Below are 23,467 nucleotides of genomic sequence, written 5' to 3' on the forward strand. Positions count from 1 at the left end.
AGTGGCAGTGGCAACACGCCAGCTGACAACTGTTTTGTCGCACGAACCTGGCACATTTATCAAATTAAACATTGGCCCAGTCTCAGTCTCAGTCTCGACGCTGTCCAGTTGCTGAGATTTGCACTGATTGCAGTGGCCAACACGTCAACCCTTAACCCCCGCGTACCCCGACCAAGGGTCTAGTTGTGGCTGGTGCTAAATTGTCAATTTTTATGTGTGAGTGTGTGTGTGTGTGTGTATGGCTTGGGCTACAATCGAGGCTTAACGAGCTCCTGTCATGTCATAGAAAATTGTCACATTTTCCCTTTAATTGCGGGACAAACAGCGATCCCAACAATTTAGACATTAGCAGTCGAATCGAAAGCCGCAGCTCAAGTGCCAGTTACAAAGGTTTTAATTATCTGGATGCGTTAGCTCTTGTCCAACAAGTGTGCCAGTGTGTGTGTGTAAATACAGCTAAGAAAAGAGTGTACAAAAACTGGGTAAATAGCCAATGGAGAAAAAAAATGTGAGGAAATATCATGTGTGTGTCAGACAACGTCAGGGGTCATGCCTGGAAAACGGGTTACAGAAAACTATAGAAAAACATTTATAAATATAAAAACAATAATAACAAGTAAACATCTTGCAAATGTCTGCAACCGACTGCGCAATACAGTGTTTAGAGTCTATTAAAAGCTTAAGTCGAAAAGAAAATGAGTTTATTCATCTATTTTTGACTGGAAGACTCAAGCTGTGAATTAAGCTTATATTTTTGTTGATATATAGCAGACATAAATTGTTATTGGTTGTGAATATTCTATCTGAAGCGGACATACACGAGAATACTTTCTATTTAAGCTGTCATCATGAGTCAACCAGCCAAATTTGGCGAGCTCAGCTCTAGGTTTTACAGAGACGAACAGAAAATATGCTCGTTTCAAATGTATGTACAGTGTGTAGAAACAAGTGTGTGCGGCTGTCCAAACTGTCGAAACTTTGAAATTGACTCCCTGACGGTTGGTGTTTCTCTCTTTTGGGATTTTTATTTTGTACCAAAAGTCACACAGTAAACAAAACGTCGAAACAGAACAGAAACAGCTACAGAAACAGTGAAAAAGTTTTACAAATACAACGTGCGAGCAATACAAATAGAAATAATTAACTTTTAACAATTTCAAGCCCGTTCTCTCAATCTCACGCACACCTGCAGTGGTGCTCTTACCCCTCTCTCTCACTCTCTCTCTCTCTCTCTCTCTCTCTCTTGCTCTCTCTCGGCAACACCCATTGAACAAACAGTGCACAAAAATAAAGTGAGTAACATGTCTAGAAAAGTAGCATACAAAATGAACGGCAATAATTGGAAAAACAACAATAAAGAGAGCCATAGCAATAACAGTTAAAACTATTAACACTTACACTCACACACACAGCTGGTCACACTTAGTGAGGCAATTATTGCGCATGTGTGCGTGCCTTGCTTTTCACGCCTGACACACACAAAGCGCGGTAGCCGAAGCAGGAAACTAAAAATGAAATATAGGTCTAATAGCATTTTGTGGCAAATTACAAAAATTAGAAGAAACCAAACAAAAAAAAAAAAAAGCCACAACTGAAAATAGCTTTAGAAATGTTAAGAAATAACTGAAGCAGCCGCAACGAGTAGCAGCAGCAGAAGAAGAAGAAGCAGGAGAACCAGAGCCAAGTTTTAATGAACAAAAATGGAAACTAGTCGAGCAGAATTGAGGAACCGGTTCGTGAGCAACAACTTGCCAACTGTTTGACTCTCTGTCTGTGTGTGTGTGCGTGTGTGTGTGTGTGTGTGTATCTATAAGCTACACAAAAGTTTAACATTTAGATATGAAAGATAGCAGCTGCGTTTTGTGGGGGGGGCTTTGTTCGTGTACAAGTTGTAAACATGCGCTTGGGTGAGGCCAACCAAAAAAAAAATAATATTAAAAGAAAATAAGTAAAGAACTATAATAAAATAAAACGAAGAAGAACATGCTCGGTAAATGCCATAACTCTACATGGGAGCGAGAGAGTCTTTGAACTTTGAGCTGGGCGATCCAAGCTGCGGTTTCGGCTACCTAGCAACAGCAGCCAACTACAAGAGAAGAGTTGGAAGAAAAAGGTGTGATATGTGATATACGCGCATAAATATTGTGTGCGGCAAAGTGTTGCGAAACTTGGAGAACACGTAAAGTCGTGCAGGTAGCAGCAAGGGCTTCTATTCTACAGAACATGCTTACGTCTAAGGCAACAGTAATTTGTTAATGTCAACTGTAGTTTAATTACTAGGAATTTTAATCTTGTTAGTATTTATTTATATTCAGTTAACATTTTTAATCTAATTACTATCACAAGTGACTATATTTTTTAATATTATATTTTTTCATTATTATTTTTATCATTATTATTATTAATTATTTATTTTTATATGAATAATATTAATCAAATTATTATTATGATGATTATTAATCTTTTTATTATTATTAGTATTAAGTAGTACTAAAAGATAGATATTAATTATTACCATTATTATTTTAATATTTCGATTTTAAATTGAAAACACATTGATAATTTTCATTATTATTATTTTTTTATTGTTATGAATATCATTATTATGATATGATTTTTTTTTTTTCATTTATAGCAGAATTGTATTTAATATAATTTAGCTAGATATTTGAGCTTCTTCTGTTACATTTCACCATTTATTGCTATTAATTTATTTTTTGCAATTTCAACTAAATGCCAAAAAGCAAATGCCCTGGCTTTAATATCGTTAAGTAATTTCCAATCTTGCAATAATATAATTATTATTTTTTTAATTTTTGTTCATTACTTAATTTTAATTTGTATGCTTTTTTTTGCATAATAATATTAATATTTATTTTGAGTTATGCTCGGCTATTTGCACAGTTGTATATTCATTATTTGTGCCATTCATTGTTTGCACAAATGCATTATGATTTGAAATAATTATCAATTATAATGCCCAGTGCCGAACGTGCATTATTTTCAATTATTTCGCATTTTGGCAGGCAGACAGGTGGGCAGAGGATGTATAATAGAGAGAAGGGAAGAGGGTGGAGTTGGGCTCTCTAATGTCGCTCATTTGGGCATGTAAATTTAATTAAAAGTGCACATTTAATTATGTTATAATATGCCAAAAATGCATTGCACATGCCACATGCCCACATGCCACGCCCATTGCGAAATAATAATTTTGTAGTGCGCTCTCTTCCAGCTCCGAGAGCTGCCCATCAATGTATTCTACGAATAAATGATTCATTTGTCTAGTCATATCATAGAATGATGGAAAAATAATAAAATTTTGTATATTGATTAAAATTTAATCAACTTGATATTTGCACAATAGAATCAAGTGGCAAGTGGCAAGCGGCAAGCGGCTTGTGGCTGTTGCATGAGCTAATTTTGTGGGCATTTATTAAAATTTAATTACATTTTTAAGCAGCGGCAAATCAAATGTGGCACATCTCTGGCCAGTTGTTAAATTTTGTGAAATTATTTATGTTAGTAATTAACTTAGATTCGGACAGCAAGAGAATTTCTTGTTTGTGCAACATGAGTTCGGCCGCCGCATGCCACAAACAGTTGCAGCACAAAAACAATTCGATTCGATGTCGACAAGCCAAAGTTGTTGCCTGCCCCCAAGCAATTGCATGAGCCACATGTGAATAATGTCACATATATGTGGAGCACTATATATATGCCACAATAAAGTAATCTTATCGTGCAACCTGCCAGCATACAATGAGGTTGTGTGTGTGTGTGTGTGTTACACACATTGTTGATATTGATAAGAGCTTCACTAGCAGACTGCTTATCTAATCGCATTTACCCAATGCGACCACAACAAAATCAATGTACACAAATATGTTGAATACGCGTGTGTGTGTGTACCTTGTGTGTGTGTGCGTGTGTTTGTTGTGTGTGTGCCCCAAAAACGAGAAGCGTCCAACAATAATGGAAATTACAAATTGTTGATGCACAGGTGCATAGTGTTATCAGGTAAACGTGGCCTAAATCAAAGCCAACACAAAATAGCACAAACAAATAAACAGGCACGAATCAATTGTGAATGCAAATGCCATTTGTGAATGCATTCACTGACTCATGACCAACCCGACTCGACGGAGCAAGAGATTTTTTTAATATTCCATTGCCAGTCCGAAACTTCTAACTAATTTCTTTCAACTGGCGAAAAAATATTTTCTCTGCGTGACTAATTACGAGTTACGACTTGAGTACGCAATGAATCGAATATGAGCTGATGAATCATGTATTGATATACTCACGCTGTGCATGATAGTTATTTATATATATAAATACAGAATATATGGACTGGCAATAATAGCACGAAGGAAAATAAATGATTTTTCGCGGAAAATACAAATAAAAATGAGATGCGATTTTGTAAATGAGGTCAACTGGGAACTAGTCAGTGTTGGTATACGCCATGAGAGAGATGAATCAGTTGCTCAAACTAAATGTGAATACTCTGTGGCTTATCCAACTGCGCGATTGAGATAAAACTTTATAAATCAGGACAACATTTTATAGATAAGTAAGTTGTTTAAATATGAGTACACTATGAGTACTATGAATTATACATATACTAGACAATCGCAATTGAGTGAGTGTAAGAAAACGGGACTTAGATTAGATTATCCGGTTAAACTATCCGGATATCGCTTAGATTAGTGAGTATGATGAGTATGAGTACTTTGTGAATACTTTGAATACTGCATGGGGTTCAGGTGCAAGTTACTCAGTAGTATGCGGAGTGAAATTGTGTGCAATAATAGAAACGAGTATTAAATAATTAATACGACTCATGTATGCACTGCTCCTATCAAATAGATTCAAGAATACTCTGATTATGAGTACGTAGTGAGTACTGTGCACCAATTATTTTTATAGAAAATTATGAGTTTTATAGAAATATCTAGTATGAGTTCTGAGTACCACTGACTCGTATTTTTAGTTTGCATTCGACTCACAACAAGTTGCAGGTTAGGTAAATGAGTTAAAAAAGGATGAGTTCATAGTCAGCATACGAGAAGAATGAAAATGACAGTCAAATGAAGTGAAAGATAATAAGAGTTAATTAAATTAGATCCAGAATTATGAATAGTTTGAGTAATGTAAACATGAACTTCGAGTAGTTATGAGTAGTGTGAGCAAAAGAAGTGTGAGCTTTGAGTATTGACGAGTAGTAAAAGTTTCAGCAGCGCGTATTTATGACTCATGCTACGCATACTACTCTTAATGGGCAGCCATCGTAATGCTGTGACTACAGTTTCGAACTGTATCTCAGGTTTACATCTGCACCTCTCCGTGCCAATCATTCGATATACTTAAAAGTAACTTTTCTTCCAGGCAGCTCGTATTCAAACTACTCGTGTACGTGCCCCTAAAGACAATGCGTACAAATCGATCAAAAGTTTCGCCTACGTAAATTGTAAACTCTGCTCTACTTAAGGAACTACACACACACACACACACCCTACAAAACTTCTATATAAGCTGGCAACTTTTCTTTATTGTCTCGCAACTGTTTCGTTGTTTGTTATATGCATATATATTTTGCGAGGGAGCAGTGTCTGCTATTATATTTAATTTGCCTGGCATACGCTTTGTCAATATCGCAGCATATTGTCTTATTGCTTATACTCTTTGTTGTTGTCTCTCTCGCTCGCACGTGCACGAGTTACCCGTCAATCTGTGTGTGCCGTTTGCTCGAATTATTAACATGGCCCAAAGCTTTGCCAACTTCCTGTGCCCCTCACACACACACACACACACACTCACACACGTACACAGACGACACAGTGACATATAAACCGTTACAAAAAGTTGCAATTTATGCATGCAAAAAAAACTTGTTGTGTCTCGTTGCTGTTGCTGACATTGTTCCGTCATTTTTCGGCAAATTAGTCATGAATTTGTTTATTTTATTTGCCGCCAACTGAAACATTTCAGCCATCATTAAGGGCTACGCCAAAGCTTCCGTTAATGCGCTGAACATGACAGGAAAATGTCCAAAAAAGGAAACACATCTACTTTATGCCCAAATAAATGGAGAATTAAACAGAAAATCAATAGAGCTGCCAACTTGACCGAAACCCATCCAAAACAGACACAAAGCAACGGACAAAATGAGCTGCAAATTTGAAGGCGTCAGAAAAAAAGGAGGCGGCAAGCAATTAAAAAGCGGAAATTGAATAAAGCAGCAGCAGCAGATGGGAAAAAAAAGTGAAGACGAGCCGACTGGACACACTCTGCATATAAGAAGAGTAGCCGAAGGCGCGTTTAAGCCTTTGTCTTAAGCCCATTCACCTGCGAATTGCTCGAGGGTGTGGGGTGTGAGGGGCAACAGCGATTGCTGTGCTTCCAGTTACAGTTTCAGTTACAAAAAGTTGTGAGGCCCCGAAAGGTCCAAGCCGTAACCCAAACCCAAGACCATGTCCAGGCTAGGGCACAAAGCGGTGCAAAAACTCTAACGAAACGACGTTGTTATGAATATGAATGAGAATGTTGTCTCTCAGTTCTCTGCTCCTGCTGCTACTTCTTATACGCAGCACATGCAATTACCATACGAAGTAACACTGAAAGAATATGAGACAAGCCATATAAACTATTTAAATACGCTTCCAAATGCATAGCCAACACCAAATACACTTTTATATGTGAAATGTTGACCTAGACTTTTTTGTACATTTTTTTTATTTGTTTTTTTTTTTTAATTTATCTGAAATATTTCAAGAGCTTTTTAGAATTATTTAAATATCAGGAAGATTCAATGGGGACCGTTGTAATATTTTAAAATAGTTTTTGTGATTCTGTTAATTAATATAATTTTTAAATACATTTTCTTTTCAATTTAAAATATATTTTTAAGTATCGAACATTATATATATATATAAATTCTTGTTTATTGATATGCATATATATTTTATTATTATTTTTGGTTTTGTTGAAGAATCCAGAAAATATTTTAAATATTTTTCATATTTATGGATTAATTATTTAAAGCTTATTTAACATTTTCCAAGAGTCTTAAAGCATGTGGAATCAGTAAATGATTCATTTGCCTATAACATAAAGGTTCTTAATATATGCACTATCGATAAAAATTGCCACACACACACACACACACATGCTCAAGCAGCTTCATATATCACTTACCAAGTAATGCATGAAGAAGTTTTATCTGCTGTAGCTGCCAAAATCAGTTGCTGAGCAAATGCAGCCGAAGGCATTTGCCAAGGCAAACATCAAATATTTATTTCTATGCATGCTTTTTGTTTGGCATTTTATTTATGATAGACAGAGACAGACTGAGAGAGAGCATGGGACATGCATGCTGTTGCCACAATTTGCGGCCATTAAAATGCATAAGCTGTAAGCAATTTTTGCATTTGACATTTGGTTATTTTGTGGCATTACTAATACGCTGCGTGTGTGGCAAGCTTAAATAGCGAAGGAGGGCGAAAAAACTGCAGCCTGGACACACAAGCACGACCTACCTCCCTTCCTTGCCACTCGCACTCCCACTCCCTTCTGCTTGATCTCTATGAATGCAAGGGGCTGCCAGCAGCCCATTAAACATTTATAATTACAGCACTGGATGTGTGCTTGGACCTTAAAAAAGGAGCTAAACATAAGAAGTAAACAAAACACAACAACTTTAACGTATTCAGCGTAAAGTGGCAGCGGGTGCATTGAGCCTGATCTGCATCAAGTTGCAACTGCAACTGCAGCAGAAACTGCAGCTGCAACTGAATCTGCATTCGAATCAGAATGTGAATCAGAAGCTGTAGCTGGATATGCTGTTGCATTTTTTGGCTTGTTTGCAGGGGATTTTTTGCTTTGCATACAATTTGCGAGGCTTTTCAAGTGGTGGGAGAAAGGCGCAACGCAACGTGGTGGAGACGGAGGGGGAGGGGGTGGAGAGGTTGGTTTTCGACACACGTTGGGCGCCATTTGAAAGGTTTTGCCTCCGGCAGAGGCTTAGCACAACGTGAACAAAAACTGTCTGTCTTAAAGTCACGTCATGTTCGTGTTTCGTCGGGGTTGCCTTGGCTGAGTGGGCGGGTGGGTGGACGGTTCAAAGTGGGGAGTGTGTGTGTGTGTGTGTATGTGTAGCTGCCTGTAATGAGACAGATGCTGCTGCTGCTGCTGCTTCATATGCCGCTCGACGCTGTTAATGTTGTTAGGCAGCAACAGCATAAATAGCATCAGCATCAGCATCAACAGCAGCATCAGCAGCAGCTTCTTTTCAGCTAATGAGAATGGGAGCCGCCATGTGCGGCCCTCACTGCAGGGGCCCGCAAAATTTTGTGTGGCATAATAAGAGACGAGGCTCCGAACCGAAAACGAAAAAAAAAAAAAAAAGCTGAAAAACATTGAAGGATTTTAATTAAATAGGCTGCTAGGCGCTGGCAAGTTGTAAATTTAACCCAGACGGGACTGAGGGGCGGCACTTTAAGGCACATACAACAGAGAACTGAAAGTAATACTTGAGGAGGATTTCGTCTTTTAATTGCTGGCATGTATCATGAGCACCTTTATTGTACGCATAACTCTTTGAGCTATTCATTTAGCAAAGCATATTGAAGATTGCGAAACGTGGAATGTCTAGGGCTAAGTACGAAAGCTACTCAGAAACGCTTTGGCCCAAGGAAAATTAACTGGGAAATACATGAAATACGTAAAATGCTAAGCATTAAATACTTTCGTTTAAAAATAAGCGAAAAGAATTTAATTTATTAAATTTATTAAAAGAAACTCAAAATAGAAAAAAGTGCGAGTTAAAACTTTTACAAAAGGCTTAAAAACACGACACGAACTTAAGAGCATGATATTGAGGAGGTTCAGTAAAGGGCAATAACATTTTTAAAATTGAGAAAATGTTTATAAATTGATTGATTTAAAAAACTCTTGTGACTTGTAAAGTGGAATTCAGTTATACGATATAAAGTATATATACACAATATACGATCAGGTTTTCATTAAAAATATGCATATGTTAATTCAAAATTTAATTTAAATAGCAATCATTTATAAAGTCGCATGCATCACATTGTTTATTTTAAATGTTGCTCAAGAGCTGAACAGGCAAACAACTTGCAATACAATCGCTTCATTAAGAGCCGAGTTACCAAACCATATTTGACCTTTCCGGCTTAAAACGAAGCATTCGACAAGCTCAAGCTGTTGCCCACCAAAGGTCACAGTGCAGCGCTTCGCCAGCTTCGGCTTCGGCTTCGGTTCACAGGTAACCGAAGCCTTTCGGCTGTGGAGCCTACGAGCATGCGCAGTTGCGCAAGTGTCCAAAAAATCAAATTTGTATAAACTGGGAAAATAAAACCCGCCAAAAAAGCGTACAAACTCACGCGTGACACGCGACATTCACTAAACGATGTATGCAAACCGCTTTTTCTAATAGATTTTTTATTTTTAGCTTGAACTTCATCAATCAAATTCTAATATGGCCCATAAAGAGCTATAAAAAAAATTCCATACTCTAGCGCGAACAAGTTTTCTATAAAAAATGCACACACACACACACTCAAATACCTGCATAGATATTAACAGAAAAAGTTGTGTGTATCAATCAGCGCTTAAAAATAAACTCGCGCCTCGTGATATCATCTCGAGTCTGGGCCTGGGTCTCAACCTGGGTCTCTCTCGCTCTTAGCTTGAGTTCTTCTTCTTACCTGCTAAAATGGCTGCCAGAAATACAAAAACGATCCGTGACATTTTGTTATAGTTCTTCTTCTTCTGGTGGTAGCTGCTGCTCCTGTAATCCTTATATGTGCACTTTTATAAGTATTTTATGTGACTTTAGCCCGGGGCAAAAGGCGCTTTTTTATTATTATTATTTGAGGTTTTTTGTTGTTGCTTTTTTTCACTCTCGCGTATTTGGCAAAGAGCTTAGTGATTTTTGTCGTAGTTGCTGTTGTTGTTGTTGTTGTGCTTTGGCTTTCCAAGCATAAAATGTGTCGCTTTAGTTGAGTTGCACGGCGCGAGCGCGGGGCGGGCTGGCGGGTTCTGAGCACTTTACGGCCGTTGCAGCCTTTGTGTGTGCGAGTGTGTAAGTGTGTGTGTGTGTATATGGTGTATATATATATTTTGGTAGGTGTGTGTGAGTGTGTTATGTTATATGTGTTTACTTTTAGCGCGCACTGTCAACACACATTTGATGATGGAAAATTTGAGCGGTTTTCTTGAACTCGTTGCCGAAATAAACGTAACTCTATAAATCTGGCACAAAGGACTGTAATAATTCTTTTGCTTTTTCGTTACTTTGGCCAATTGGCGCAGAAGAAACGCGTGAGACGCAAGTCCGGCTGACTAGGCTGCGGCCCAAGACGCAGTTACGTTAAGCGATGCGGGCACTGATACAGATACAGATACAGATACAGCGACAGCGACAGCCACGGCTACAGCTACAGCTACAGATACACACGCACAGCGCACGCTACCAAAACGAAATGACGTTATGAATTTGATGACGTTGAGCGTGGAACGTTAAGCATTCGGCTTTGCCGGCAATACAAGAGCACACAAACAAACGCGCCTCGCTGTGTGTGTGTGTGTGTGTGTGTGTGTGGGTGAAACACACAACGAAATCGAACGAAGCGACGAACCGAATCGTTCCAAACAAAATAAACGCACGAGCGAAATGCACGAGTCGCAGCGCAGCGCAGACGAACGAACGAAACGAACGGGAAATGTCGATACGAGAAATGGAAATCGGTTGGCGGAGCGAACGAAGCGTTGAATGCAACAGTTACCAACAGACTGAGTGTGTTCTGTATCTATGAAGTTGCCAAACGGCCCAACGGCCACGCAGCGGCAGCAGCAGCAGCAGCAGCAGCAGCAGCAGCAGCAGCAGCAGCGACGACGCCAGCAGCAGCACTCACATACACACACACACACACACGCACGCACACAGCGCTAACTGCACACATATGCAGCGCGCACACACATATGCAGGCAGCGACGCTCAGCAACATTTTGTGTGCGCTTGGCAACATGCGCACCCAGCTAGCAACATATGCTAATGTTGCGTAGCGGCCAGTGTCATGTTGAGCGCAACTTGTTGCTGCGCGTCGTGTGCTACTTTAGCTGGCATCTTTTGTCAGTTCGATTTGAATTTGTTTGCATTTGTTGTTGTTGTTGTTGTTGTCGTTGTTGCTGTTGTTTGTTTGCTGCATGCCACTTGATAATCTGTGCCTTTTGTTTGCTGCCACCCGCTGTGTGTCTTGCTGCACAGGCAAAACAAATCGCGAACTGACCTACATGATTAGTCCCAGCACAAGTCGAGCACAAGCACACACACACACACACACACACACACACACACACACACACACACACACACACAAAAGCACCCACTTTAACACACACACGTACCTAAATCAATTATGAACTGCAATCGAAATATGCATATTGTATGACAAGTGTTCTACGGGCATCTGTGGCGCCAGCCAGTTTATTTATTGTGGCACATAACATATTCATTTTTCTAGCTGCACTCGACTCCACTGACCTTCCCTTTGCCGTGCTTCGCTCACGTGGCCAATAACATTAGCAACCTTTTAAATTTAATCAAAGCTTCTATTTTTTCAACAAACGCACGCTTTGAATGCCCTTTGGCCGTATTTTGCATACGCTGAGGCAAACCAAAGCATTGGCAAAAATATATATACCTTGCACACTGCTGCAAATGGGGTATATTGTGATTGCCATGGAGCTTGGGCAAAATTTCGAAAAAAAATGAATTGGTCTAATTGCATATTAAAGGCAAGTTTCAAGCGAACCCGATTTTGATCACAACCCTAACTGTCCATACTAATCTGTCTGTTAGTTAGTTATGCAGTCAGTCAGTCCGTCCGATAATCATTTAATCAATCAGTCAGTTTATCAGTCAGGCAGTCAGTCCGTAGTCAGTCAGCTAGTAGCCAGTCGATCAATCAAATGGACAGTCAATCAGTTACTCAATCATGAAATCAGTCAGTCATTTAATTAATCAATCAATCAGTCAATTTTACATTTAATCAAGCACTCAATCATTCAATCACAATCACAGTCAGTAAGTCATTTAATCAATCAATAAGTCAACAGTCAGTCAATTAGACTGTCAATCATTTAATTGGTCAACAGTCAATCAGATAGCCAATGAATTACCTGTTAATGCTAATTGCGGTCAGTCAGTCACTCAATCAGTCAGTCAATCAGACAGTCAATCAATCAGTTAATCAGTCAGTCAGTTAATTAGTCAATTAGTCAGCTTATTAGACTTAAAGTCCTGCATTGATAAATGCAATCAGTCAATCAATCACTCAATCAGACAGGCAAATCGTAGTTTTTTGGACAGCTAAAGCACCTATTTCTATTGCTCTTTTTTTGATATAGGGCATCTGTCAGCCGTTCAGTTGTCTCCTTTTGTTTGCAGCTCCTTTTTTTGTTGTCGATGGTTGTGCATTTTGCATGCAATAAAAATATCGCATGCTGTAAAGAATGTGAGCAGTGTGCACTGCACTGGAAATTGTAAATTCATGTTATGGCCAGGCGCCGGCACTATGGAAATGTGCGAGCGGTTGCTGCAAGACAGAGCGTGGGCCGGGGGAGGGTACAGCGAGAGTGGGGGGCTGTGTGTTGGTTGGTTTTTGAGGGTGGTCTGGGGCAGTTTACAACGCGCCACTCGTTCTCGTCACTTGGGCAAAGGCGTCGCTGCAAAATGTAGTCCAGTTACTTGGGGCAGTTATAAATGGGCTGGGGTTGGGGTCGGGGCCCTCGGGCGAGGGTGGGGCTGTTGGGGGGGGCTTGTTGCAAACAGGCAGGCAGCATGTGTTTATTGCCAGCCAGAAAATGATGATTACACGTAATGTGCAAATGGACGTCTGGTAGGGGGAGGCGGTGGCAGGCGGATTGTCAGTAAAGCCCCGGAAAAGCAGCCGGAAAAGCGGCAAGCAGCCGGCAAAACTAACAGGCGTCGGCTTCCAATGAACAACTGCTGCTAGTGGCATCCATGCTGCTCTTGCAACTCAATTTTTGCGTGTGTGGCTGCAGCAGCCACAAGGCAGCCCGCCTGGCGACAGCAGCAGCAGCAGCAACTGCCTGGGTCTATGTTGAGGCATGCTGCAAAGCAAATATATAGAAAGAAAAGAAACAACAATGTCTGTTGCACGAACAGCATCCGGCTAGGGGCAGGCGGCAAAGAGTCCTGGCCAGGCGAAAGCAAAGTCAAAGCCAAAGAAAAAGTACACATAGCAGTCACTGCTGCTGCCATTGTAATTGAAAGTGTTGCACGCCTGCCAAAGGAATGCTTAGGATTCTGCTAAAATCAGTAAAAACAAAGCCCAAATAAGCCATGGAATTCCTTGAGCTTAGCCAAAACAGTTTCCAACTTCATGCAAACGCAAAGGCATTCTACTTAATTACTTGCACTTACTAGACTAGGCTATTTAGAGCAGCTGCTTTCAAATGCTTTAAACTAGTTTCAGGTGAACAAAAACAAAACCAAAAATATTTAGACAATTTTTTCATCGAGCATTGCCTGTCATGAAATTCCTTGAACATTTTTTAATCTGCATTTAAAATGTATTACTTTAAATATTGCACACATCTACAATTAATTTCTCAACAATAACAAAGAGCTGGTATCGTTTTTATACCCTGAACCCATTAAAAATGGGTATTTGTGCAAAATCCAAATGTATGTGTAACAGGCAGAAGGAAGCATCTCCGACCTCAAATACTCTCAAAAATCCTATACAAACATAGGTTCTAGCTTCAAAGAAATAAATATCTGTCTTCTCACCGACTTGGCTGCCAGTTGACGCTCAGAGATTTACTTAGACAATCGGAGAATTTTCATTCCATTCTTAGTTTCACTTTTAAGTTCTGGAGCTATTTCTGTTACTGCCAACTGCCAACTGTAACTGCAACTGCAACTGCCAAGCGTAGTCTGTATGAAAACTGTTCTGTCATATGCATTTTATGCTAAACTAAATATGGCATCCAATCATGTCACGCCCCCGGCAATGTCAACGCCCACCCGAAAGAGCCCCAGTCAAACTGATTATAATTTCATTGCAAGTCATTTCCACAGCGTTTTTCGATAACACACACTTGAGAGAGGGGTAGAGAGAGGGAGAGGGAAAGAGAGAGAGAGAGAGAGAGAGGGGAGCATAAAAACAATAATCTGCAATATAATGAAATGAAAATCGCCTAGAAGTCTGGCAAGCTAGCAGCTAGAAGCGACTGCTACAACTATATAAAGTTACCAAAACATGCAAATTTTGTAGGGCGTGTGGAGGGTGAAGAGACGCGGGGCAGAGGGGAGGGATCGGAGCGGTCGGAGCGGCATGTGGATGTGCGAGTAAAGACCTTGCATTACAATTGAGTTACAGTTGAGTTCAGTTTCAGTTTTGTGTTGCCATTATGCGGATGTGGGCAAGGGGGCGCGGCAGTGGGAGGAACGGAGCTAGATGAAGAAGGCTGTGCGGGGTGAGGGTGAAGATGGAAGCTGTGCGGCGGCTAGGGTATTCGCTCATATTGTGCAAAACAATGAATTTGCATGAGTATTTTTTTTTATTCTATATTTATATACGCTTGCAGAGGGTATTATTATTTTGTCCTGAAATGTGCAACGCATATAAGAAGATCTTATAAAATATATAAATATTCCCGATCTGTGTGAGCAGACGAGTTGATGGCATGTTCAAGTCATTCTCGTCTCTCTCTTTCTTTGCAGGCTTACCGTCTTTCTGTTGCAAGGAGTACGTATGTCAGATCCGGCCGGATCGAAGTAGTATTACTTATATAAAGGCACATTCTCTCTAAACTTTTCCCAGTCGAAAATGCAATTTTATTTTAATAAACAACATCTGATTATTCTTAAAGAAATATCTCTAACATGTCCGTAAGCGTATTGAAACTTCGGCCTGCCGCAGCGGGTCATACCTTGCAGTTTTTTGTACTTCTTTTACATAAACACCATTAAGAACAACAACAGCGAGGCGTTTGGTAATGGGTTGCAGCGGGAAACGGGGCGTGGCTGGCAGGGTATGCGGAGCAAGTGGTGCAGCTTTACACATATTTGACTGCATTGGACGCCCCTTCGCTGTGCTCCTCAACTTCGGCCCGTGGGCGCTGCGTTGGGTGCAGATTAAACTTCGCTTGTAATGAGAATTTTCTCCAGTTGTAGTTGTTGTTGTTGCTGTTGTTGTGGGTGTTGTGGGTGTTGTTGTTGTTGTGGTTGTTTAACTGCCGCTGGCAGTTTGCATTTAAAGCATTTTTAACATTGTTTTTGTTGTCGCAGTTGTTAGAAATGTAACCCGCAAACGTCAGCACGTGCAGCTTTTTGACTTAAACTCCGCATTCGAATAAGTTATATTTTTCTGCTCTCTTTCTTCCTTTTTTTCTTGTTTAACTGCCAGCCCAAGGGCGGCAGATGGGCGTGGCATACGTTTATCACGGCCAAAACGTCATTAGTAAGCGGCATAGAAAACATAAAAAATATGATATGTGAGCAGATATTTGGCAGTCAACTGACAGAGGACTGTGCCGACCACATAAATACCCTAGATATTCGAATCAGAAGTAGATGTTGAATGTGCTTTAAATAAGGAAACAATTTTGTAAATTGAATGCATCAAAATGGTGTACGTAACTAATTTTATATATCATAAAAGGGCTCCCAGCGGACACTCCTATTAGGCGGACACCCTTGTTGGGCAAACATATTCTTCTAAACCAACATGAATCATTCCACTCTATTAACCGGATGCCATCTAGGGCGAACATATTCTCGTAAAACATTATGAATCAGTGCCCTCTATTAGGCGGACACTTCCGTAAGAAACTGATTGATTAAGACAGTGGAATTTGTATGGAAGTTATCTTTAAATGATGTCTTTGAGAATTCCACATGTTACTGTGGAAAATTGATGGAAATCGGTTGCTTGTTATCACTTGCTTGAATGCCATTCAATCGGTTTCAATTGCATTTTTATGAAGAACTTTGTGGAAATGTATTCGAGGGGTGTTTCACACTTTGCGCAAAAGTCAGCACTTCTGATTGGGTTTTGGGCGGTCAAGGGTAAGCAAAAATTTAATGTTCTGCTTCAAGTTCATTTGTGAGATGTGCCTTAACAATGTTTGAAATTCACCCAAAGTTATAAATAAAGTATAATAATTTCCACGGCAGTGAAATGGGTGTAAAAGTGAAAATACTGCGGAAAAACTTGACATGGGCAAGAAATCAATGTACAATTTATTATCATTGCAGCGTTCGGCTTATATACCCCATGGCATATGCCCGGACAGGGTATAATAGCTGCAAAAGCTGGCATTGGTCGTCTCGACTTTTGGGCATTGTTAACGCTGATGACGCTGACGCAGCAGCGTGCAACGTGCAACATGTTGCGGTTGGGTGGCTCCAATTGGGACTCGAGCGAGCATAAATTCAAATGCGCTGCACGCCAAGCGGAGGGTCTCATACTTACGAGTGTGCGAGCGTGTGTGTATGTTGTGTGTGTGTGTGTGTGTGTGTGTCGCTGTGACTCATACGGGTATATGGAGCGAGTATTCACCAAACTATTCGCACTAGGAGCGTGGCAACAAATTGAGATTTATGTGCGAAAGGTTTGTGTAAAAAGTTGCGCAACCTCAGCCAATTGTGTGTGTGCGAGTGTGTGTTAGTCTGTGTGTGTGTGTGTGTGTGTGGCCTGGTGACCGTTGTGGTATGGGGAATATGGCAAATGGCAAAAATGGCTTTCACTGCGGCAAAGGACTAAAACAACAGCAACTGGCAAAAGTTAGCAAAAGTTGTCGCCGCTGCAACATTAGCTTTGGTCCTGCAGGGCGCAACAGAATCTCAGCTCTGCTGACATATGTTGGCAAAAAGTTGTTGCTGCTGTTGCCAAAGGTTAAGGGCGCTGGGGATTTAGTTGCGACTTTGCTTATTTACTTCATGGCACTTGCATAGTTTTTGGCAGTTAACAAGCAACTAAAATGCGTAAAGTAATGCAAATGTTCTACTCAACAAGATGCTACTTAAAAAAACTTGCTCAAATAAATTCCATCTTGCGAAAGCAACAAGTTCCGGTAGCTAAATTGGGCTGCATCTTGACGGAGCTGTGCGCAGAACAACATGTTGCATGTTGACAAAATGTAGATCAATTGTAGTATGAGTAGAGCTTATAACATGTTGCAGGTAAATACTGAAATGTGAACAGTTGTTTAACATGTTGATGCTGTCAAAAGGTTGATAATTTCTTGGAGCTTCTTTACATGTTGCTGGTAAATAATAACAGTTGCTCAACATGTTTTTGCAGTCACAATGTGTAGTTCAATACGTTGAGCTGACCAACATGTTGTTGGTAAATTTGGTTGCTGCAGCTGAAATGTTAACAGTTGCTCAGCATGTTGATGTATTTAAATGTTTGCAGATCAGTATGCTAACGGCTGCGGAACATGTTGCTGTTGGCAAAATGTGAATCAACGCTGTAGACTTTAACATGTTTATAGCTGCTCAACATGTTGCTTCTAGAAAATGTAGATCATTCTGCTGTAGCCAAAACTTTAGGATAAGCTCAATGCGCTGCTGCTAATAAAGTGTTTAAATATTTGTAGTTAACATTTTTGAGAATCATTCATGAACAACTAATTGTTGCTGGATATATTTATTGCTATTATAGGCAACATGTTACAACTTTATCTACATTTGCTATGAACATTTTGATTAAAGCTGCAGTTCATATGCCTAACAAAATTTCATATTGCTGCTGTAGTCACATGTAGATCTGAACATTAACATTTTAATATTTGCTCAGCATGTTGCTCTTCTCAGAAATGAAGATCATTGCTGTAGCAAGCATGTTAACAAGCGAGGGCGCATATGAGTAACGCTCTCACGCGCTGCCTCTCTCACTGCCACACTCTCTCACTCGCTCACCCATACACAAGCCATGCCCAGCGCTGCACGTTTCATTTCCCAGTCATTTCGCGCGCTCTCGCACTGTTAATTAACAGTTGCCAATTGGTAGCATTTAACATGCCGCTGTTAAGCCACTGTACGTGCTGCTGTTACTGTTGCGCCTTTTGTGGACTGTACCTTTTGTACCTGTTGTGTGTCTTGTTGGCTTTTTGAATGCTCTTTGCGCGCGCTTTTCACACACACACATACACACACATCAAACACAGACTCACGCACACACACAGAGTAATGTCTGTGTGCTCGTGCAGAACTGTATTCATTTGTATCTTTTGCATCTGTAGCTGTTGCTGTAGCTTTTGTTGTTGTTTTGTTTTTATTTGCCTGTTTGCTGACTGTGCCTCACGTTTTTCTTTCAGCTTCTTCTTTTGAAAAACGGTCAATGCTTTTACCAAAAAAAAAAAAGCCACACAAAAAAATAAAATAGAAAACAGAAAAAAGCAAACTGAAACGAATTTCCACTGCGCATCCGTCTTTTATTTTTATTTATTTACTGTGCTTACTGCGTTTACTCTCCTTTTCTGGCTGCTACGTGCATCTTTCAGCTGCCCCCCTCTATACCGCACCCCCGTTTGTCCCCCTTGCCAAGTGCTACTGTCGAGTGGCTGCCACAGAGAACGCGACGTTTGTTGGCCGTTTGTTGGCTGGCTCCACGCTAGATTAGATACAGATACACAAATTCGAATTCAATTGCTTTGCTTTGCTCTGCTTGGCTTGGCTTGAATTCAGCTTTGGCTTTGCCTGCTTTTTCTTTATATACACTGACAGCGGGTATTTTAATCTTGTCATGAAATGTGTTACGCTTAGAAGGTGTTTTTTTTTTTTTTGACCCCATAAAAAAGGTGTGCATATATTCTTGATCTGCGCTAACAGACGAGTCTCAATGGGAATGCTTGTTTGGAAATCAGGTTAAATAAACTTTGCTGTACTTATTAGCATAGGCTTACACAATTAATTTAAGAACGTAATATCACACATATTTTCAATAGCCTTCTACAGAAAGATTTATCCTAATTACGAGCACATACACAAAAACTTTCTCGTGAAAATTTACTCAGCATATAAACAAAATTTAAATTCTTCAGCTCTTTAAGTTTTTGATATCTTGACCCGATCAAGATTATATATACTATATTTACAGTATCATTTCTTTACCCGTTTTTCAACAGGTTCGAAAATTTGTGAGGGAGATAAATGTCGGTCTGCCGAGCTCAGCTCTTTTGTCTTATTTATTTCGTTTTATGTGCCGGCACGACAACATTTCTGGCCAAATGTGTGTTACAATTTGGGTTTGTTTTGGTTTTACTTTTGGCCGCCTCAGTTGGAGCGCAAAAAAAGGGTCAAATCATTTTTATGGCCAAAAAGGCGAGGGCCCGCTGCTGCTGCTATCATTGTTTCTAGCTTTGTTTGATGCGCTGCGTGACCTGACCCGGACAGGCAATGCCAATCGGAATGTGTGTGTGTGTGCCCGCCAGCCAGCCGGTTAGATTGAATGCATTATAATTAAGCTAAATAAAAGTGACTTCAACTGGCAACTAACAAGCGTCCAGCCTGCGGCTAAAGTGCCAGCCAGCCATGTTGTTGTTTCAAGGCTAAGAGCAGAGTCAGAGGACGCAGGCCAAAGTCTGGCTCAACTACTTAACCTTTTAGACGGCTTTAGCCTGGCTGCTTGCTTAGAGCCAGCTAGTTGCACACTAGACACTGACATTAAACCAACACCAACACCAACATCAGCTCCGACGCCAACGCCAATGCCAAGAGCTCTGCCCCACCCCCTACCTGTCAACGCCCACACGTTGCAGTCGCTGAGGCGAATGCCTCTCGTAGCACATGTAAAATGCTGAAATTTAAAATGTATCATATTGCTGAGCCGCACCCACCCACACACTTACACACACACACACGCACACCACCCACAAAAGTCCAAATCCACACACACACACACACACATGCTGCATGCGCCAAGCTGCATGCCACATGCCAACCAGTTGCAACAATTTGCGCCTCAAGGCGAACTCATCCTGGGCTGCGTTTTTATCATCATGCATTTTAATGCGCCTTTGAAATGTGAAGTGCAACTGGAGAAGAAGTGGAAAATAACTAAAGTGTCGCCTCGGCTACAGTTCGTGTGTCCCTGTGTGCGTGTGTCCGTGTGTATGTGTGTGTGTGTGTGTGTGTATCTGTATCTTTTGTCTCTAAAATATTATAAAACATAACAATAAGTAGACGGCAAATGTGAAGTTTACTTTGCAGTCGTCGTCGCAGTCGCAGTCGCAGTCTCCCTCTAGACATGTACAGACACCGTCACGCCCCCCACCTCAGCCACCAAAAGGCGCCCATCAACGCCAGTTGGCAAGCTGTAAAGCCGGTTTGTGTCGTCACTAAAAAAAAGCCAGGCTAAGACTTCAGTTCTTGCTGTTGCTGTTGTTGCTTTGAGCCATGGTCAACATCACGCATTCGGGCAAAACTGGTTTCTTTCATGCCCAAAGACATCGTCGTTGTCGTCGTCGTCTACTGTTGCAAGACGCACCCAGTTTGGCTGCAGCAGCTCCTCCCCTCTATACAAACACGCACCCTCCTCCTTTGCACCCGCATCTCTGTTGTATTCAAGTCTTCGCTTTCAATGCTTTTGGCCTGCTTCGTTTTCTCAGTCTGCTTCACTTTTGCTCTTGGCCACATATTGTGCGCTTTGGCTTAGCACTCCATTCTATCTATTTGAGTCCACATACTGCCATCCCCAACCACCCCCTCCACCACCTCACCCCTTCCTCTATGCCCTTTTGCGCTCTTCTGTAATTGCTTTTGCTTTGCTGAGGCGTCTCATTTAGTTGTCTTCTTTTGTTGGCGCGTCTCAGGCAACATGTGCCGCAACATGTTGCTACAGCTTGAATGTTGCTCTGCCGCCTGCCTGCTGTTAACTGTAATTGTATTGACTTGAAACAATATTCCAGCCAAGAAAACAGTTAAGCATACGTGTAGCCTATTTGCAGTAGCTGTTGCCGCTGTTGCCGCTGCCGCTGCTGCTGCTGCTGCTGCTGCAGTTGCAGTACGTGACTCAGCTCTGCTGCTGCTGCTGCTGCTGCTGCTTCAGCTTTTGCTGGTGGTTCTGCTGCTGCTTCTTGGCATCGCTGTCAGTTGGCATTACGTTTCCGTTGACAACGTCATTACTGTTCTCAATTTCACATATCGCATGCCCAACTATCACACACACACACACGCCACACACACACACACACAACACTGAGCTTCGCTTACAGCTCTTTGCTTTTGCTTTACTGCATGCAAGAATATACAAGACAGAACAGTTAGCTTTAACTTACCGCAGCTTTAATACTCTGCCAGACTTAAAGCAGCTCTACAAATACAGATTAATACTTACCCTTCGTTTGAAACAATATAAATAATATTACAGAGATTTACTGGCCGGACGGGCTGCTTTTAGAACATTGTGTATTCTAATTAGGCTTAAAGCCTAATTTATTTTTTCAAAGATAACTTTTAAAAATATCTTGGAAGATTCTCCTATGTGCCTCTTATGAAATGCTATTACATATATACCATGGATTCGTGTACTTCTAAGGCAGGCATATAGAAATAGTTCTAAGGCAGAGAGAACTACTTTATTATATTTTAAGAAGTTATATGTTCATTTTGATCAGGAATTTAAATATATATGCATACTCTATAAAGTACAGTTCTCTCTCTCTCTCCCTCTCTGTTTTGTAACAAAATTCGAATACTCTACGCAAGTGTATCTCTAGTCGAAACGTGCTTCGAGTGCTTGCCACTCTGCTACCTGAAACGTAACCTCACCTCCCCCCACACCCCCTGCCATACAATACCATGCACTGCACTGCACTGCCACCTACCCATCTGTTAATGTGTCGAAAATGTTACAAGCAGAAACTTGCGGCTTGTAAGCTGGCTGCGAAAGAAAAGCAAGCGAAGGCAAGCCAAAACCAAGCTGAACCCAGCAGCAACAACGGCAACTGCAACATGGGGCAGCTGGCAACTGGCAACCACAGCGTTCGGGAGTCGAGAGTCGGGCAGAGTTGGGGAAAAGCATTGCTGGGTAACTTTTGATGTTCTCAAGACATAATTCTAAGAAATTTTGACACTTTTGACATTTAGTAGTTTTGTCTATGCGACGTACGAAGCGTTGCAGCTGCAGCTGCCGCAACACGTTTGCCGCTGCCTCTGTTCAATGTTTGCCCATTGTAATGGCCATGGCTAACAGTGCAGAAGAAGGATGCCAATTTGCCCTCCCCACCTTCTCACCCTGCTGCTGCTGCAAATCCGTGGCAGCAATTAAAAGTTGCTGCCCTGCACGGGTCCATGTCATGAGCAGCAATATTGAAAATTCAATGGCCACTGGCTGTGGTCGATGCGTCAGTCCAGATCCCATCCCAACTCTCCAGCTGTTGGGTTTTAGCTTAAAGCAAACATAGCCCAACACACACAGCGAAATCTACTTAGAAGCAGCAAGTGGAAAATGCCTGCAGCTATTTTTCGTGCTGGAAAAGTTGCAAAAGGTTTTCAAGGAAAATGTGCATATAATTAGGGCTCGAGTGAATGTTAAAAGTTGCCAACTTAAACTGTAAAATGGGAAAATAGAAAACACAAAAAATTCGAATATTTTAAAAGTTTAGCTTTTGTGTAATATAATTATAATATAATTCAGATATTGGGAAGGGGATTATTCCAGTTTTATATGTTTAATACGATTTAAGTGAAATAACCTTAATCAAATGCATAATCATTGATTGGATTTAGCTGGAAGGGTATAAAATCGTTGATAAATTAAAGTTGTTCTTCTCTTCTAACAATCGATACATATATATCGACATCTCAATACAAATATATAGATATATATATTGTGTTTTAGAGAACACAAATATTTCAAGTTTTCTCAGTTTTCCCATACCTTCTGATTCAAATTTTAACTTTGGGTAATCCAAAAAAAAAAAAACTACAGAAAAACCAGAATAAATCCTCGGAAGGGCATTTGTTCAAAGTGAATGAGCAGCAAAGTTCGAATCCCGCAAAGAATTAATTTTTAAACTATAAATTAAATAATTTGAAGGTTTTCAAATTCCATTCAAGTATTTGGAACTGGTTTGCCTAAAATCGCAGGTGAAAATGTGAAAAGCTCATGATCTAATCAGAAAATGTATTATTTCCAATTCCATTTCCCCGCAACGTGCCAATTATATGAAGAAAGAACAAATACAGAGAGAATTGATTTTCTTCGTTTATTAGTTGTCGAACACTTATCGCATGGCATTCAATTAATAGAACTTTGTGGGTTTTCCCCAACTGCAATTAACCCGCCGGAAAAGCCATAGAAAGCCACATCGAATTGTGGCTCGCCGCCTGCTCGACCACCGATAGCCCAGCAAGCGGAATGTGGTCCATTAGAGGGCCATATTTGGCTATGTTTACACG

The 23,467-nt window shown here is 40.7% G+C and overlaps 2 protein-coding genes across 10 annotated transcripts in view; one reads left to right on the top strand and one right to left on the bottom strand.

Moving 5' to 3' along the window:
- The window catches only part of Fas3 (fasciclin 3), a 114,043-nt gene extending 103,215 nt beyond the window's left edge, over window positions 1–10,828 (bottom strand). For 2 of the 5 annotated variants that reach the window (XM_032438422.2, XM_032438421.2), the window contains exon 1: window positions 9,732–10,827. In XM_032438422.2, coding sequence (XP_032294313.1) covers window positions 9,732–9,774 — 43 coding nt within the window. In that variant the 5' untranslated portion in view covers window positions 9,775–10,827. Of the gene's footprint in view, window positions 1–9,731 lie in introns of all 5 variants that reach the window. The other 3 variants (XM_032438424.2, XM_032438423.2, XM_002052759.4) reach the window with 2 other exon arrangements.
- LOC6627504 (dipeptidase 3) overlaps window positions 1–23,467 on the top strand; it is a 416,202-nt gene that overhangs the window by 162,222 nt on the left and 230,513 nt on the right. The window lies entirely within an intron of this gene.

The sequence above is a fragment of the Drosophila virilis genome, chromosome 4 (genome assembly GCF_030788295.1).
Source record: "Drosophila virilis strain 15010-1051.87 chromosome 4, Dvir_AGI_RSII-ME, whole genome shotgun sequence".
Taxonomy (NCBI): domain Eukaryota; kingdom Metazoa; phylum Arthropoda; class Insecta; order Diptera; family Drosophilidae; genus Drosophila; species Drosophila virilis.